General features: G+C 34.6%; 1 protein-coding gene across 1 annotated transcript in view; it reads left to right on the top strand.

Annotated features, from left to right (window-relative positions):
* adamts18 (ADAM metallopeptidase with thrombospondin type 1 motif, 18) overlaps positions 1 to 11,416 on the top strand; it is a 160,398-nt gene extending 148,982 nt beyond the window's left edge. The window contains 6 exon segments of the mRNA XM_039763116.1: positions 965 to 1,169; positions 6,838 to 6,912; positions 6,914 to 7,033; positions 8,201 to 8,425; positions 9,875 to 10,022; positions 10,720 to 11,416. Coding sequence (XP_039619050.1) covers positions 965 to 1,169; positions 6,838 to 6,912; positions 6,914 to 7,033; positions 8,201 to 8,425; positions 9,875 to 10,022; positions 10,720 to 10,838 — 892 coding nt within the window. The 3' untranslated portion in view covers positions 10,839 to 11,416.
* Positions 11,417 to 18,601: the final 7,185 nt, after the last annotated feature.

The following is an 18,601-nucleotide window of genomic DNA, read 5'->3' as shown; positions in this document are numbered from 1 at the left end:
CTAAACAAATATAGCACAAATGTGTAAATAATAATAATAGCAATAGAAATTGTTAACATCTGACAATCTCCTGTTGCCATTCTGTTCATTGTTCCAAAAGTCCAATATTCAACTCACAGAAGGCACTAGTCACTGAATATTTCATTTGCTTTTATTATTATTTTTTGGTGTTGATAATTGGACAGTTTGTTTCAGTTCTAATTTGTCAAGTTAACCTGTTTTTTTCAGATTTTCCTATGTTATTGTAGCAACTGTATTTGCTAACTTGGAGTTTATTTTGCCTCTGAGCTGTCTGTATGTCATGTAAAAAATATATTGTTGGACTTCTTTAGTTCCATTTTCATAAATCTACCACCACTGGTACCTGGTACTGTAGAGTAACACGCAGATATGGCAACTCAATAAATTCCCAAGGGGGAATAATTTTGTACACAAACCAAAATTGAATTAACAAATCTCTCAGTGGGGAGCATCTTTGCATATTTGTATCAAGTTCCCAAAACGCCTCCTAGGGGCATTTCCCTAATAAAGCGGAGGTGCAGTCAAGTTGTGGAACTAAACATAGCCTATGGTCTTCCCCTGCACGAAAGGGGAATCTGTGCAAAATTTTCCTGAGATAAGTTGGGCTCAGTGGTGTGGATTTGCATACTAGTGATCTTTTTTAATTATGCTTAAATGAACAATAATTAAAAAACCAAAAAATAACATTAAAGCAAATAATTAATGCACTTCTAGAATAAGCAAAATTTTGTAGGAAAATAAAACAAGTTCAGCTTCTGCTGTTACTTCATATTTGCAATTTTGCATTTTATGTATAATAAATGAATGGAGACATGGGTCACATTTCTACCATCTGTAATTGCTTCATTGGGTAATAAAATTAAAAATAAGTGTTGAAAGTCAGTTTACGGGAAACTTACTTGAATATAATTATAGTGTTTTGTTTTTTTTTCTTTAAATTCAGCTGGTACACTGGAGAATGGAGCACTTGCAGTCAGTCCTGTGGTGGAGGTCAACAGTCACGTCAAGTGCAGTGCATGCGAAGAGTTGCATTTCAAAGGGAGGAGGTGGTGGCACACTCTCTGTGCTCTGCTTCTATGCCTGCTAAGTTACAGACTTGCAACAATCAGGCCTGTCAACCTGAATGGATTTCAGGAGCTTGGTCACAGGTAAAATAAGAGAAAAAGGAGATAATGTATTAACAGGATTCAGTAGTATGTTACCTCTAGAATTACCAGAGCCTACGAAAAAAATCCATAGATCCGTCCCACCTTAAATCGCTTCTCACCTCTCCGTCAGCATCTGTTGTCCTTTAAATGTGTTGATGAGCAGTAAGCAGTCTGCTATCAAATCCCCCACCGGCGCACAGTTTTCTCAGCTCAAGTCTGTTTACTTGCGTATCAGTTGCTTGGAATTATATAGAGTGAGAAGTCAAACAAAATCACACTTTTTATCAATAGTATATCGTTATTTGGAACACATGCATTTCATGTGTGTTCCGTGTCTACAACAATCTATGTACAGTAAACACATCGTTAAAAAAGTTGTTTTTCATGTTTTAGTAATAATTGACAAAATGTAGACATGAAGTTTATAATGTGTGAAGCCTAAAGTCCAAATATCAAAGAAACACTTTCACAAAGGTACAAATATAACAGAACAAGTGCACTTCTATTCAAAAATATAACTGGAGAAAAACAACACGCATTAGGGTGCAACATTGACATGTATTTACTTTGACTGCTTCGGTGGCGCAACGGTATCAACTGTTGGCTGGTAATCAAAACTTCACAGGTTTGATCCCTGACGACTCCGTTTTGAGAAATGAGCTGCTTTTATTCTTACTATTTTTGAATAAAAACATACATTTGATTTCAGTCTGTAACAGCCGGTGTAAATGTATGATACTTATAAAGTTTAGCTTTGTTTTTTGTTTTTTTCATTCAGTTTCATTCTGTCAGTCGCGTTCACGATAGCCTGCCCTAAACCCCCCCCATCTTACACTGCTGTTTTCACATAAAGATGCACTATAGCTCTGCACTCTGTAGAAAGTAAGTAAATAAATCCAAATAAATAACATTCGATTTGGCTTTTATGTAAGTAACATATAAATGTTGATGCACAAGTATAACAAAACAAGTGCACTTTTATTCAAGACTATAACCGAAGAAAAAAGAAAATCACAAGTACATTGCAGAGCTTCCTGTATTTGAGCGACACGGGCATGCTCAAATAATACACGTGTAATGCCACGAAAAGTGCACACAGACACTTCAGTTTGCAAGCATTAGTACCAGAATGAGCGTCTATGTGAAAACAGCAGTGTCAGATTGGGGGTGGGGGGTAGGGTAGGAGAATGAAACTGCCCTAAGAAAAAGTCTGACTGCATTCTTGTATTGATTATTGATATTCTAATGAAAGTCAGAACTACATCTGTATATTTATTATCTGAAGCCCGTTTATCTGTTACAGATCATTGCCAAATTGTCATTTCTAATACAATGCTTGTAGGTTCTACATTCAGTAATTATTTGTGCTGTTTCTGGGATTTGAATTGATATTATAATCATCCTTGTTATCTTATGTTACACTTTATTTTTTTTAATTTTCATTGCAAAACACCTTGTGATGATATTTGCTGAACTGAACTGAAACAGACTCTTGTGACAGATATACAATGTCTTTATGCAGTAATCCAATCGCAGCTCACTGCCACAGTTCAGGAGTGGGTTCAGAAATATACTTTGCAAAATGTTATACTTCATTGTTATAGGTTCAAAGAAAAATATCAGCTCTGTCCAAATAAAAATGTTTAGTTTTGTATAGTTACAATTTATTAACATGGCTGTCTAAAATTATTGCCCTCTTTTACTGCAAGTTACATGTCTATAGTACAAACACTATGTTTGTGTCATTTAAGTGTGGCACTTGTTTAAAAATTAATAAAGTAAATAGAATTAGAAGAAAAAATCCATTTATGTTTATGCTCAAGAGGCTTTTCCACAAATAAGTTCTAACTAGTACACAGAAACCTTATATTTGCTGTTATTGCACATTGAAATGCATGTGAAAATATTTCATAACTGTTGAGCTACATTGTACATGAAATATAATAAACAATTTTGTTGTACAGAAAAGGTTAAAAAAGTAAAGGCAATAAGAAGTCTCTGATATGGCAAATCCTATTATTCAGTTACCTAATGATGTAAACTGTGAAACACAAAGTAAAGTGCTTTCTGCTTGGTGCTGTGCCAGGTTTGTACAATAGGTGTGATGTGGTGTTATGTATTTGTATTTTAGTTTTGTTTGTACATCTTTCCTTAAAGTGGATTTTTAATGAACTTTCATGTGGTCAGATATCAAGTAATCAAATTGTTGATTTATTTTCTTGGAAATTATTTGTGACTATTGAGTTCTTATTTTGAAATGCAATTTTAGAAATAGACAATCTGTCCTCTAAGGTTTTTATGAACTCCTACACTGCCATCTGTAGGACATTCAGCAATACTGAAACTTCCAATTGCTAATTGTGGTAATTCAGCAGTAATCTGGGTTTAAGCAACACAAAATTTATTTTCTTCTTTATATTTGCTTTATATTTTATTTGTTTTGTAAAACAAAACAAAATAGCACTTGACAGCAATGAATGAGGTAATTATTTCTTTGTTCTTAAAAATATAGAATCAAGACATGTTTTTCCTAATTTTTTAGTGCCTTTTACAGCTGAAAGCTATTTAAACTAAAAATCAGTACTGAGAGGTAATTATTTTAATGTGTGTCATTTGTGCTTATCATAATAGTACCCTTGAAAGCAAATGCTAAATTTCCCAAGATGGCTACTTATGCAATATTTCTTTCTAGGTTATCTGACAATCAAATTCTCACTAATATTAAAGAAAATGTATATATTTACAGACATAATCCATACTAGAGATGATTGAAATACATTGAACAAGCCTATAGTTTATTTTAAACATACTATCCTGAACACTTTAAGAATTAATTATTCATTCCGGTCACAAAGTTAAAGACACTAAAACTGCTGTGGCATCAGTTATTATAAGCCCTATCTTGAAAATGTGAAACTTACTGTAGGGCATGCTGAGAAAATATGTGTTGGAATACTACACACTGTATATGAACCTGGGAATCTAGTATTTTACAATGAAACACTGGGTAGTAACATGAACTATTTAAAGAAAAATAACATTTTTTTTCTCCAAACCTAATCTTGTCAGCAGTCATATACTATATATAATGATCCACTTAATGTACTTATTTAAACAACACTTGTATTTAAAAGTCTAGTGTGCTGTGTTCATTTACAAAAAAATATTATCTAAGACAGTTTGAAATCTAAGTAATTAATGACCTCAGTGTTAACGTTTGCAGTACACCATGCAATGCATATGTCTCTTTTATGCTATTTGGTAAGGGATTTGTAAAAGCAGTTTTAATTGTTTGTGAAGTACCATCCTTTGGAAAGACAGACACATGGCAACTGGATGGACATGCAGACAGACATATGCAGTAGACAACTTATGCTTTTATTAAGGAGGATTTGAAAGAAAAAAAACAATATGCTGTGAAAGAGGAAACATACTTAACAAAAAACCCATTCAATATAGCTGAAATTTGAAATTAAAGCCATCTTGAATATGCTACACAAAGTTTACATTTCAATATTATGTTTTTTGTATATGTTACATTTCTTTTTTTATATTGCATTTGTAAACATTGAAAAGCAATGCGGGTTCTTAAGTGAAGCAGGCCTAAATTAAAATTGAAGAATTGCAGTACTTTATTATTTATTACTGAAATCAGATTGTTTGTTAACACCATAGAAATGAAGAACAAAATTCTATAGAAGTTACTTTGTTAGTCTTGTTATTGGAGAGGACACATTCCTCTTAAGATCTTGTTCCATGTCAGAAATGGTAGTGTAATCAAAAGACTAGGGACATTAAACACTACAACAGAGCAGGGAAATGGAATCAGAAAATAACTTAATAATAACCAGATTGTTAAAGATAGATAGATAGATACTAGATTGTCAACATTTAATAAAACACTATCTTTACAGCCTCAGTAGAGTATGATAAGGTCTAATAACGAATTTTTAAGCTTGATTTTAAAACTGGAACTGATAAAACATCTCAAACATTGTCAAAGAGATCATGTCAAATGATGGGGTGTCTATAACATTTAACATACATTTAACATAAAACATACCTTTTACAGTAGTTGCATTTAACCTTCTGATTTTAATAACTCCCAAATCTTGGGAATTTTAATTTTTAAAAAAAGCTATATTCTCCAGTTGTCTAAAGAGGAAATGCTTCTAAACATAATTGTACACTAATGTGGCTATGTGTTTAGTTACGTATATGTTTGTAGTCAGTCAGTCAGTCATTATCCAACCCACTATATCCTAACACAGGGTCATGGGAGTCTGCTGGAGCCAATCCCAGCCATCACAGGGCGCAAGGCAGGAACAAACCCGGGCAGGGCACCAGCCCACCGCAGTTTGTTTGTAGTTTTTAATTAATTTTGATAATAATTGAAACTTAAATGTGTTGTGTGTCATCTTTCTGCTAGCTTTGTCTTATGTTGAAATGAGCCTTAGCCATTAGTTTTGATTTTCTCTTTTACTTGCAATACTCTTATCTGAAAGTTAAGTCTAATTTTCTGTTCCCTCAGCTTCCCTTTTATCTGCAACCACATACGGAATGTTCTGGAATCTTCGTTTTTATGTTCTCTGCTATCTCAATAATGTTAGCGCGACACCTCCTCTTTATCTTCACGTCTGTTGAAATTAAAAGATACACACTTTTAAATTACAATACTTTGGTTGAAGTGGTTGAGCTATGTGTGAAGGGGCAAGTGCAAGAAAGTGTAATATTGACTAGAACTTGAAGATGTTTAAAATATAGAGCAGTTACTGTAGATACTTCAGAGTTTACTATATTGGAAGTAAATTCAACAGAGAGATTCAGCTCCTGGCTGAAGTAGTGACTTGCTGACTTCAATAAAAATCAAGGAAAAATCTTAAATTGTCCATGATGAGTTCTGAGCTGCACATGATTTGTATACTTGACTGTCTTCACGAAAGAGGTCCAAATGGCAGAATATGCAACATTTTACATACTGTATAAACCTGGAGGAAAACCAAAGTCTGAACTAAATGGGGCAGTGGTTGCTGAATCATTTAGCCAATGAAGCTTTTTTGGTTAGGCAATATCTAAGTTGTCCCAGAACCCCACCTGGATATTTTTAAAAGCTACTACACTCTCCACGTCAACTACTGGTCTTAATAGTTTGTTTTAGAATCTCACAGTTCTTTGTGTAAAGAAATACTTCCTGATTTCCTCCTTAAATGTACATACCTGTAGTACCTTTTATTTTCATTCCTTACTGTTACTGGCATACTTTATTATTTCAGGTAACAAACATCACTATACATTTTCACATGCACCTGATTTAACCAATTACATTAACTAATAGTGATACTTAAATGATTTTGATGCAGATATGTAATTCTCAATAGTATAAAATAAAATTGAGGCCCCATCAATCTCTTAATAATCAAAGATCTCAATTAATTAAGTTAGGAAAAAAATGTTTTTCTACTTATATGACAATATGCTTTATTTTCAATGAAATGCTTCGTTTTAAGGTAGCAAAATTATGACTTCATAACAAAGCAGAAATTCATTCACCAATCAATTTTAAATAAAATCTTTTAGTCAAGCTATTAAAACTGTAGCATAGTAAGAACATGCATGCAAACCAGAACTTTAGGGTTTTGATCAAAAATTTCTAATGTCTCTTTTAAAGTGTTCCAAGACTTGTGGGAGAGGTGTTAGGGTGCGTGAAGTCTATTGTACAAACTCCAATCCATCAGCAAAAGGAAAAAGGCCTTCCTGACAGTTTGTGTAATCAAGATCAGAAGCCCAAGTCTCAAGAAACATGTGTTCTTAGGCGCTGCCCAAGGAATGACAAACTTCAGTGGATGACATCAGCGTGGAGCGAGGTACCATCTTCTGCATTTTCAGTTAACTTAGTAAAACTCTATCTTGGGAGAGTTAAAATCCAAAAATATATATTGAGTAACATTTTTTTTAATGTTTTATCTTTTTAATAATATTAAGTATGCATTATTGTATTCTTTGTTTAAGTATTTTTATATGCTGGAAAGTTCACCTGAAATACTTTTTTGGTCAAAAGTCAATTTCTTAGAAGTGTGCATAAAATAAATGTTTTAAGAGTACATTAGTTTGTAATCATTTATCATTTAGTGATGTTTTTCTTTCATGGTAGAATTTCAGGAATTAAACCATTCAGTAGTCTGCTTTTTGGTTAATGCTTTATTGGAAATATACTGCAATATCTTACACTATAACTTAAAAAAAAGTTTGAGAGGAATCTATTAAAAATGCAAATAATATATTTAGAGGAGATGGTGGCATGTTGGTTATCTTAGTTTTCTCTCTAATCCAGTGGCCAGGCTTGATTCACAACCCTACCAATGTGCTGCTCTAAGAAAATAATTTAAGTATAGCATGTATTAGACATTGGCTCTGAAGTTCAGTCACACAAATGCCAAGCTAGTTTACTGTTAGTAATTGTACATTGATTCTTAAACAGTACTAACAAATGGCAACATTTTAGGAATCTGTGTTGTTAAAATCACAATTACTTTAAACTTGAATAACTTATGGTATTCGATGCTTTGCCTTTTCCCAGCCAATTAAATGTTTTGCTACAGTCATGAAAATAAGAATTTCATTCATTTTCTCTTGTAGGTTTAAGCAGTTGGTAAAATAATTATCTTTACATTTTAGCATTAATGTTTTTAATGACTTCTAAGGAAGTCTTCAAAATCTTCACGTCTTGGTACAAAATGTGTGTGCTATTGTGACTTGGAATGATATGATTGTATTTTAGGAAGTGGGTTTCTAACAGTACTGCAGTGTTTTGTTTTGGGTTTTTTTCTGGCCTCAGTGTCAATTGTCCTCACAGAGTAACCTCTGATTTATTTGATAGCAGAGTCTCTATCATGCATTATAGGTGATGGCCAGATTCAGGAAACTATTATCTTTTTGACATGTGCCACAGTCTTTAAAAATAAACATAGAATAACAGTCTGAATATGCTGTAAGCTTATTGTTTAAGGGAAATACTGTGTTTGTTTACTTAGTGTTCTATAACCTGTGGCCCAGGCATTGAAAAAAGGGAGCTAAAATGTTGTGAAAAAGATGCTAATGGCAAAATTACAGAGTTCCCTGTAAGACGATGTCGCAACCTACCGAAGCCTGCAGTGGATCTTCAACAAGCCTGCAATAAAGGAGAATGCGAAGAACCAAATTCCTCCAATGGGAGAACTCTTAATAATGTTGGATGGTATTCATCTCCTTGGCAACAGGTATAAAAATGTATAATTATAGTAGTATAACAAGTTGCCTTTTATTTGTGTGTTGTTGGGGAATTAGAATTCATGCTTGTAAACATCTGCTTTTATATTGAATTTGTTCATTTGGTAAATCTATCTGAAATATTTCCAATCTAAATCTTAGCACTGCTGCCTAATATGTCCAGAGACCTTTGTTTGTTATCTACACTGGTCACTGTCTGCATGGGATTTATATTATCATGGTTTTCCAACCCTGTAAAAAAAAAAAAAAATCATTTGTTTTTGGTACTTTACAGAAAATTGCCATATAGTTTTTGTTTAAACCAAGTTGTGTAAGGTTAAGTTGATTAGACACATTTCTTTTATTCATTTCACTATAAGTATCAATGTCCAAAATATAAAATACATGAAGACTTCTATTATTTCATTCAACCATACATCCGTCTTCTTAATGCATTTATCCAGGGCAGGGTCACTGGATCATTTCAACCATTTTCAAATGCACTTTAAATTTGTCATGTACTGAAGTGGTTTTATGAGTTGTATTCCAATCACTCCTTTCACATTTTCTAACTCGATTGGACATACAACCTTGGTCCAGTTTTATGAACACCATGGAATCTGTGACCTGAATAAGCAAGGAAGGAATTTTCAGAAGCAGATAGCTGTTCTTTACTGTAATTTTGGTCAGCTCCCTATAGTCAAATCGTAGGTGCAGGCCTCCGTCTTTCTTTTCTACAAAAAAACAGTCCTCCACCAATCAGACTTTGTCACTTTCTTATCTCATCTGTCCATCCTGAGCAAGAACTTAAGAGGTTATGAGAAACTACACAGCCTGTTAAAACTTTGCAGCTCTTTATTTTTAATGGGATGTGCATTTATTACAGTAACTTCTGTTAAGTGGAAATCAGATTAAATATTCACGTTACACTAGCATTATAGATAAGTCAGGCAGTCATTGTCCAACCCGCTATATCCTAACACAGGGTCACAGGGGTCTGCTGGAGCCAATCCCAGCCAACACAGGGCACAAGGCAGGAACAAATCCCGGGCAGGATGCCAGCCCACCACAGGACACACCCACACGCTAGGGACAATTTAGAATCTCCAGTGCACCTAACCTGCATGTCTTTGGACTGTGGGAGGAAACCAGAGGAAACCTACACAGACACGGGGAGAACATGCAAACTCCATGCAGCGAGGACCCGGTAAGCAAACCCAGGTCTCATACTGCGAGGCAGCAGCGCTACCACCGCATCACTGTGCCACCCCATTACAGATAAACAAAAATCTACTCAGAAAGCATGCATTTTAATTTAGTGGAAAGTATTCAAATAGGAAAAAAGTCACTTAACCACTGCATATTTATGCGAAGAATGTTTTACAAGATTTGGATATCATGTTATACTTTATACTATAGTACTGCAGTGATGTAAACTTTATTGTATTGTTTTTGTACAGTGTACTGTTTCCTGTGGAGGAGGCGTTCAGACTCGTCATGTTCAGTGTCTTAGGCAGGGAAGGCCATCATCTAGGTGCCTGTCTCATCTACAGCCTATAACATCCAGAGCTTGTAACACAAACTTCTGCCCAGCTCCTAAGCGTAAAGGTAACCTTTGGTCCTAATATTCTAAAGTACTACAGATCTTCATCACTTAGTTACAAGATGATGCTTAGGCTTTGTCAGGCAGCTTTAAAAATTCTGTTATATTTTCAACGGAAAGAAAGAACTTCACTTCTAAATTTCTAGAATTGCAGTAGAAAATTACAGTATTTTAAGCAAGGGGAGTGTGGTAAAATGAGGGTGTTGATTAAATATACAGCACATCATATTTAAATAAAAGATCAATATAAATTTAGGTTCCTCAGCTGAAAGCAGAATGGGTAATGCAGCCCAGCTAACGAGCTGCTAAAGAGGCCACTAAGTTGACAAGAGTCTGTTAAGTGCTTTTATAGGCAGTATTGCATGAGTCATCCAAATTTTAATAGATGAGTTTCCAAAGAGGAGGATAGCAGATGGAGCTTATAAAAAACTTTTATTACTGAAAATAGAAGGGAGATAAGAATCGAATATGAATGAATAGTATTGCCGGCCTTCATAGATTAGTGTTATGAAATATAAAATAGTTCAATTTTGGAAGTATAAAATGTAGAGCAAATACAGAGTGCAGTGTTTCTTTGTGAACTTTCAAATAAATATATGTATGCAGTTAATTATAGTTATCAGAAAAGCATATTAGGGCCCTGTAAGAGAAAAAAGGAACCACCAAACATGCTGACTTACTTAATGTTTCTTCTTGTTTTAGAAGAAATCCTGTGCAAAGACATTTTCAGTTGGTGCCACCTGGTGCCCCAGCATGGAGTTTGCAACCACAAGTTTTATGGACAACAGTGCTGCAAGTCCTGTGCTCAAGTAAAACAATAATCCAGGGATATTTTTTTTAATTCTTCGTTTATACAATAGGAGCAGACTGGACATTATGAAAAGATATTTGTCCTGGAGTACTTGATTGCTGGAAATTTATTTTTATGAGTTCATCACTTTCTGCAAAAGCCACATTATATGCACATATAAGACAAGAAGTCATTCTACAATGTTACTTTTATGTTCCAAAAGACTAAAGATATAAGAATGCCTATTGTTAAGAAGACTTTAATGGAACAAAATTGCATATCCATGCACTGTACTCTGAAAAAGTTGTATAATATGAATGGCTACTCTAAAGTAACTTCTATATTGGCCTCATCTTTTTGACACTATAACGCTGTTATAATTAATTAAACTTCTTTATTTTCATTAAAGAAGTGCATTCCAAGGCAAATGTGAAGTGAAAACAACTGAAAAATGTTAAGTGGATGCCATTCATAGGACTGCCTTCTGTAAATTCTGGAATCCCTGTATTTGTTTATAGAGTACATTGTGAAGACAAAGGTGTGAAAGATACATGCTTTTCATGTTTGTGTTACAGACAAAAATAAATGCACTTACTATATTGTTCAGTTTACACCATAAGAATAATAATTCAAATGGATTCATGTAAATGATTGACAATGAATACTAACCATTTTAGCCAAAGCATATGCTTTCAGTAAACTAAAATTGTGTTATTTTGAAAGCCAAAAGTTAAAAAATATTAGTCCATAGAAAATATTGCACATTTGGCTTTTGAAAGGAGAGTGGTTTTTTATATAATGTGGAATGATACCACATCAAGTGTAGCAAATATTCCGGTATTCACACAGTTTTAAAATGCTGTTTTTTTGTTTCACACAAAATTGTAAGAACTAATTCATAATATTCTACCAGTTAACTAGGTTTTTGTCTAAATATGTTTGTGGATATCTGAAAAAAAAGTAAAAAGCCATAAGATGAGGCCTAATATTTGAAAGAGGGCTGTTGGAGACATACACTACCATTTCATAAAAACAGGCTGTCTTTTAAAAGTGTTCATGGGATTGATTCATCGTGCACCCAGCCCTCCCAGAAAGGCCATTTTCAGTAAGATGTAGAGCCACATATACAGTATGCAATGGCCACTTCCCAATCTCTCCAGTGTTACTGTATTAAAGACATTTCAGCAAGCTGCACAAGTGGTGCACTTCACCATTGTTTTCTCCTCCCCATTGACTCTGCATGGCAACAGGGAATCAACTGGGAAATTGCAAGAAAAACACTTCAATTATTTTTGATTATATATTATCCCTGTGTTTTGATATGTGCTTTCTCTGTGTTCTGCAAGCCAGGAGATTGCAGTTGAATGAACAACACCCCACCATCTTCTACACCGTACTTAGACTTCCTTAGCAAATATGAGATTGTTTTGTATTGCTTAACTGTAAAATTGTAAAGCTTTTCATCTCTGCTCTAATTTTCAGAAAAACACTGCACAAAGCACTTTTGTATTTGATTTTAGTAGTTCTGTTTCAGCATAAATAAATATTTTCTACTTTGCAGTTAATGTCTGCAGTTTAAAGGTCAATGAAAATTCAGAGTATTTGCGATGAAAGAGATTTAAGATTTTGGGGTGCTTCTTGATCACACTGCATAGCTTGCAGAGTGCCACTGCACAAATGCTACAATATCACACGTTGGAGAGAATCCACAAGAGCATGGCATTATTGTGCACCATTTTTGTTTCTAATTTGAAAATGGCCTGACTACTTTTTACAATATCAGCAAACGACTGCTTTGATAGAAAATCCAAACTCTTCAGTTTCTTGTTCCATGTCCTATGAAAGGTTCAACCTATGATTCCTTTCATCTCCACTCACAGTGAGCTTTGGACTTAATTCTGACAAACTATCAATTTTTATTTTATTTAACACCTTTCTCAAAGCACATTCATTTCCCTAAAAATATTTCTACTGTAATATTGACATATCAGCTCTTTGTGTTATTTTGTATTTTTTTTTAACTCTTCATGCTAAAAGACTTTCTAGATAGCTTAAGTCACAGTGTGTCTTTTGAAGGCAGCTGTGATTAAGAGAATCCTGGCAACAGAAGCTCTGAAGTCCTCTCTTAAGGTCAGGCAGCAGGGGACACTCTTCAAGGTAAAACTGGACAAGTTGGTGTTTTTTAGTTGCATTTTTAAAAATCTCAGCTGCTTTCACAAAATTACAGTGTAAGTTAACTTAACAAACTTGCAGTTTTGTTCTCCACTTCAACCCAGATTTAACAAAGTTTAGTTTAGATGGTCAAACCATTTTTTAACATAGGCTGATTCTTCCTTATACATTTTTAAAGGTCAAATTTTATCTCACACATAAGGAGTACAATTCTCTAATGCACCATTTCAAAGGTTTGGTCTGTCTGCACTGTAAGACAGCCCCCAGTGCCAACTCTGAACAGTAATTGCCCCAGTGCTGGCAGCTTACAAAGAAGTACAGAGTCTAACACAAATGGAAGAAAGTGCTGGATTATTTTTTCTAAACTTTTAATGTCTAGCATTAATTGCCTTCAGTGGCTGTTGGGCATATAGAATTAAAGTGTTCATTATGATAAAGCAAGGAGTTTCCTCACATTTTAAACATAATGAACAGCTTAACACACTATGATCTTTAGGAAAGTTTTCAACATAAATTATTTAACCAAATGATCAGTATTACTGGTTTATATTAGTATGGTTGTTGTGCCTTTTTATAAGTAAAGGACGTGGCATCATGCTTTGTGATATGATTTTTAAAGCCAAAGCACAAACAGAACAGGTTTTAATTATTGCAGTAAAATGCACAACAAAATTAAAATACTTGCAGTTCTCATAAAACATTTCTTATTATTATTAGTAAACAATTGCCCACTATTGAGTCTCACATTAGACAGGTTTAACCATAGAGTTAAGTGCTCAGATCTATCTTTTAGTCTTAAAAGTGATCTTTTATAGTGTCAGTCTTTAGCTGGTAAGTTATAAAAATACTCACTGTTCAGAGCTTTCTTTTAAGGATCCCTTTGCTTACTGTACGAGTAATCTGTTATACCTGTTTTGCTAATTTCTTGAGCTTCTTAAAGGTAAATTAAAAGGGGAAGAAAAATGAAGGTGTCATGGTGGCACAATGGGTAGTGTTCATAGAGTTTGCTTATTCTCCTCATCTCATCGGAGTAATGTTGTTTTGCTTGTATTCCCAATGCCATGCATGTTAGGACAATCGGAGATTCTATATTTACCCTATGTGAATGTAAGCCCTGAAATGCAGTGGGACAATGCCCAGGGTTAATTCCTACCTTGTGCCCAAAGCTGTGAATGGTTTAAGTGGGACTAAGAATGTTGTGTTATGTTGAAATATTAATTACTTACTACTCATAAAAAAGTAAGGTCAATATAGGCTATATAACATACGTTTATCAGTCACAGTTTTAAAAATGTGTGAGAAAACCATTTTATTCTGCCAATATTAGCCATTCTGCAGTAAATCATATTTACCCATTTAGATATTTTGTCACATCACCTTACCTCTACACTCATTAGCTCAGCTTTAAAGAGCTGTAACACAGTGTCTTTATGTATTGTTTCTTTCAGTTGGCAGGTGTAAACTTATTTTCCTAGCTTTAAAGGCCTGAGCATGAAAAATGAGAGAGGTTAAAATATCACTACCTGTTTAGATACCAATTAGGCTACTGAAAGTATTACAAAAGTATTGTATATTTTAGTAAATGAGAAAATCCAGATTCTTCACATGCCATCATTGTATGTTGAGAAAATCATTCAATACAAGTGCAATATTTGGGGGGCCTGCCCGGTGGTGGCATTACTCAAAATACCTGTGTCAGCAGAATTGTCCCCAAGCATGTACGCCAGACAATGTTGAAACACCTTCATATTCATTTAAAATTAGTTGATTTGATTGAAAAGTCCATTAAAATATTATTATCAAAAAATGTGATTTATTGCTAGAAGTGATGGTTTGACACAAGTAGATATGAGAAATGACATTCCGGGTACACACTTGAGTGGCCTTCAAGTGAAGTTCACAGGGAAGCCTTTGCTGTTGTTTCTTATTCCACACAATACCGGCTGATATTCGAGTCTGTCTAAGTGGACCACATTGAAGACTTAGTGGATATTTCACAGGTTCAGCCAGCTCAGCACTAATTCCATAATGAGGATAGTTAGCAGCCTCTTCTTTCTTCCACTCTTATAACATGATCTTATGTACTTAAGCAGTAATGATGATTGGAAACATTTTAAGCTATAATTCAACTCTGATATTTTAAAAATTCTAATTTTCACTCTTACCCATAAAATAGTTATCTTTGTACATTTATGTTTATTGAAAAAGTAATTTATTAATATTCATTTATGATGTCTGAAGATAAATGTTAGTTGAGACCAGGTAGTATACCTTGAAAATATTAACTTGTTGTCTTTGTTTACATTATACTGTAAAATATGAACATGTATGTGTATTATTTAATTATTTTAATTTTTTATAATAAAAATGTTTCATATATTCACACTTGTGCATTCATCTATGCATTTGAATTAAATAAAATAATGTAATTCATTCTTGAAGAAATCCTTTTGATATACTGCACTAAATGAAACCCATCATTAGTACAATAAATTTCAAATACTGTACAATACTTGGCTAAGTAGTAATACCATAGGTAGTATATTTGTCGAAAAAAGTAGTTCTTGTTCAGTGTGTGTGCATGCTGGACAATTACTTTTGCTTGTTAGCGGCAGTAGCAGTACACTACTATCCCTTGGTGGATATTTCTCAATCAGTGAAAACAAAACTTTGTTTAGGATAGCTTCTAGGATAGCTTTTTAGGTTTCTGACTTTGGCTTCTTTAAAGGCTGCTTCTTTTGTTTTTGCCATAAACATTTGTGACATTATGCTGTTTCCTGCCTTGACTCCTGGCAAAGTTTCTCTCGCAATAATCCCTAGGTGCTGGCACATATTCACAACAGTACTGTACAGTAGCTCTGAAAATAATTTTTGAGTCATTTTTTGTAAATCATACTATTATGAGCCAAGACCCTGTAATCACATCAAAGGATGAACCTAATTAACTACTTCTCAAAGCAGGTACCTGAGCTGTGTCTTAATTGACTAAATATCCTGAACTTAATTGAGATCCAATAGCAGCACAAAAAGTAAATGAAAATTTCATGTATTGATAAGTATTAGTTCTTTATAAGTCAGTGAATGCAGGATCAAGTGAATCTCACATTAATCTAAAAAATAACAAAACACAAAATATAACACAATAAAAGAAGATTAATAATCTTTAAATTGAATAGAAAATTAAATGCAAATCTACAAGCAAAACAAAAAAGAACAATGCTACTGTGATCAATGGTCTGGCAAAGCACAATTTTAAGAAATAATTACACACACACCACGCCAAAGGTTGATTGGGCTATTTGGCTACTCGGTGGAGATCAGCACCTGCACCCAATTGTTTCTGTAAAGGGAGCCTACTTGCCAGAATTAGGATAAAAAAAGGGAAGAAGGACTGGAGATTGCAGAAAGAGAAGGGGGCAGGGTGAAGGACGAGCCTGTGTGAGTGGAATGGAAGTGCACAGCCGGCGCTTGAGGGGCAGGGGTCGCTCCTGCTGAGCGATCTTGGAGTAGGTTGCAACCCAGAGTTCCATGGGGGCTCTTGCCTTAATGTCAAGTGGTGGTGGTGCTCAGGAGATGGAGCAAGGCTCACAGTGGCACCCCATTCTGTGCTAAGGGACTGGCAACAGGGACCCAAATCATGTTATGGTTGACTGCGCCTGTTGGTGAACGTCTCTTCTGGCTTCTGAGATCCTGTCTGGTGTAAGCAGAGGAGTCAGTCAGTTTTTAGAAAGGAGGCAGTTGGTCTTGGGATTGGTTTTTAAAAGACAGATTCTGCTTTGGATTTTAACCTCATTATCATTAGATTTATTTATTGGACATTTTAATCTCCACAATCACAGTATTTTATGGATTATATATTTATTTGAAGATCTTTTGCACTGCATTTTGGACACTTTGTTTTGGTTTTAAATAAAATCACTAAAACACTTTGCACCAACCCCTTGTTGACTGTGTGTGTCCTCATTAGCTCAGCTCATCCTCAGGAACATAATCGACAGTTCCAGGTTCAAGAGGCTCATGGAAGTAACAACAACAACATTTATTTATATAGCACATTTTCATACAAATAATGTAGCTCAAAGTGCTTTAAATGATGAAGAAAAAGGAAAAAAGACAAAGTAAGTAAGTAAGGCATCATGGAGCTGACCTCAAACATCACAGCTACTAACTGAAAAAAGACAAGAAGAAAGCAAAAGGCAAACCCCAAATCAGAGCAAGACTTGGTACATAAGTGATAATAATAAATAAAATGAGGCCTCAAACAAAGAGGATTTACATTTGCATCTAAGCTTTGTGTACCACTAGGCAGTGCTCTGCCCTTTAGCAGTTCAGGTCCCACTTACTATATCTGCTTCCTACTGATGAGGCTAAAAAAGATTAGGGTGGCGACTGAATTGCTCAGTAACTTGCGCAAATAATGCCAATGTTTCCGTACATGACTTCTAATCATGGCATATGTTATGACCGCAGTTACTGACCTTCTTGCCTGGACCATGTAAATTTAAATGGATGGAAGTCACTGGGCATGTCACATTTACTAACTGACTGGCAATTTTCCAGCACAGCTGTGCTTGCCCCTTTTTGTGATAGCCAGTAACGTGCTGCGAGACGGAACCAGCGCTGTATAAAGGATTTACAGGTTAACAGGTACAGAGAGTTCAGACACAGTCCCAGCCTTTTTTTCTTTTTTCTATTTTGTTTTAGAACGCACAACATGAAACATGAAAAAGACAAGCCTCTCCTGTGACATTCAGAACAAGAGCATTCCTTATTCCTCAACGTAACATTCTATGTATTGTATTTCCGGATGAGCATTCATTGGTTCTCAGCCCTAATACACACAGAGCCCGCCCCAACAACAAATGACAAAAATCAAATCTGTTTAATTTTATCAGAGCGAATCATAGACTATTTGGAGTCAGTCAGTGGGTATGTCTCATTAGATTACTTTCACACGAGAGCACCACCGAGTGCCTCCACTCACAAAGATTTGTAAATGAAGGCTACGACTGAAAATTGCTGGAAAAGTCACCCAATGGGACATGGCCTTAAGAGTGATCTAATGTTATATTGATATGTGAACCAAATTTCATATTTTAGTAGAAGTGATCTGTGAAAAACACTTTTTAAAATGTCTGAATAATCTGATGTCTTAAGGTGTACTTTAAATTTCTCAAATTTATTAGAGTGTAAATGCACAGCTTCAATGTTGCTATTTGGTCCTCTAAAATTATTTTGCTTAATTCACAAGAAACAAAAGAGAAAATAACTAAATGTTTTTTTAATCTGAGAAAGACAAGCTGTAATCATTTTTAGCATGAATAAATAGGGAAATGGCAAAATGCTACTATAATAATGCCAAACCAACATCTTGGAAATGTAGTGTAGATTTGTCATTAGCTGATAATACAGAATTGCACAGTCAGAAGAAGTGCATGATTTTGATATACATAACCTAGAAATCTTCAGTTGATTCATTTTGTTTTGCCAAATGTGGGGTTAAAACCTAAAACTTAGTGCTTGAAATCTGCATCTTTAAATACATTCTGTAAATAAGTGAGTCTGTTTTCGGCATTAGGCTATTGAAGGACATGCGACTAAACACATCCGGACACTAAAACT

Source organism: Polypterus senegalus, chromosome 9 (assembly GCF_016835505.1).
Source record: "Polypterus senegalus isolate Bchr_013 chromosome 9, ASM1683550v1, whole genome shotgun sequence".
Classification (NCBI taxonomy): domain Eukaryota; kingdom Metazoa; phylum Chordata; class Cladistia; order Polypteriformes; family Polypteridae; genus Polypterus; species Polypterus senegalus.
The sequence above is the reverse complement of the archived record's forward strand: the minus strand, read 5'-3'. Positions and strand labels throughout refer to the sequence as shown.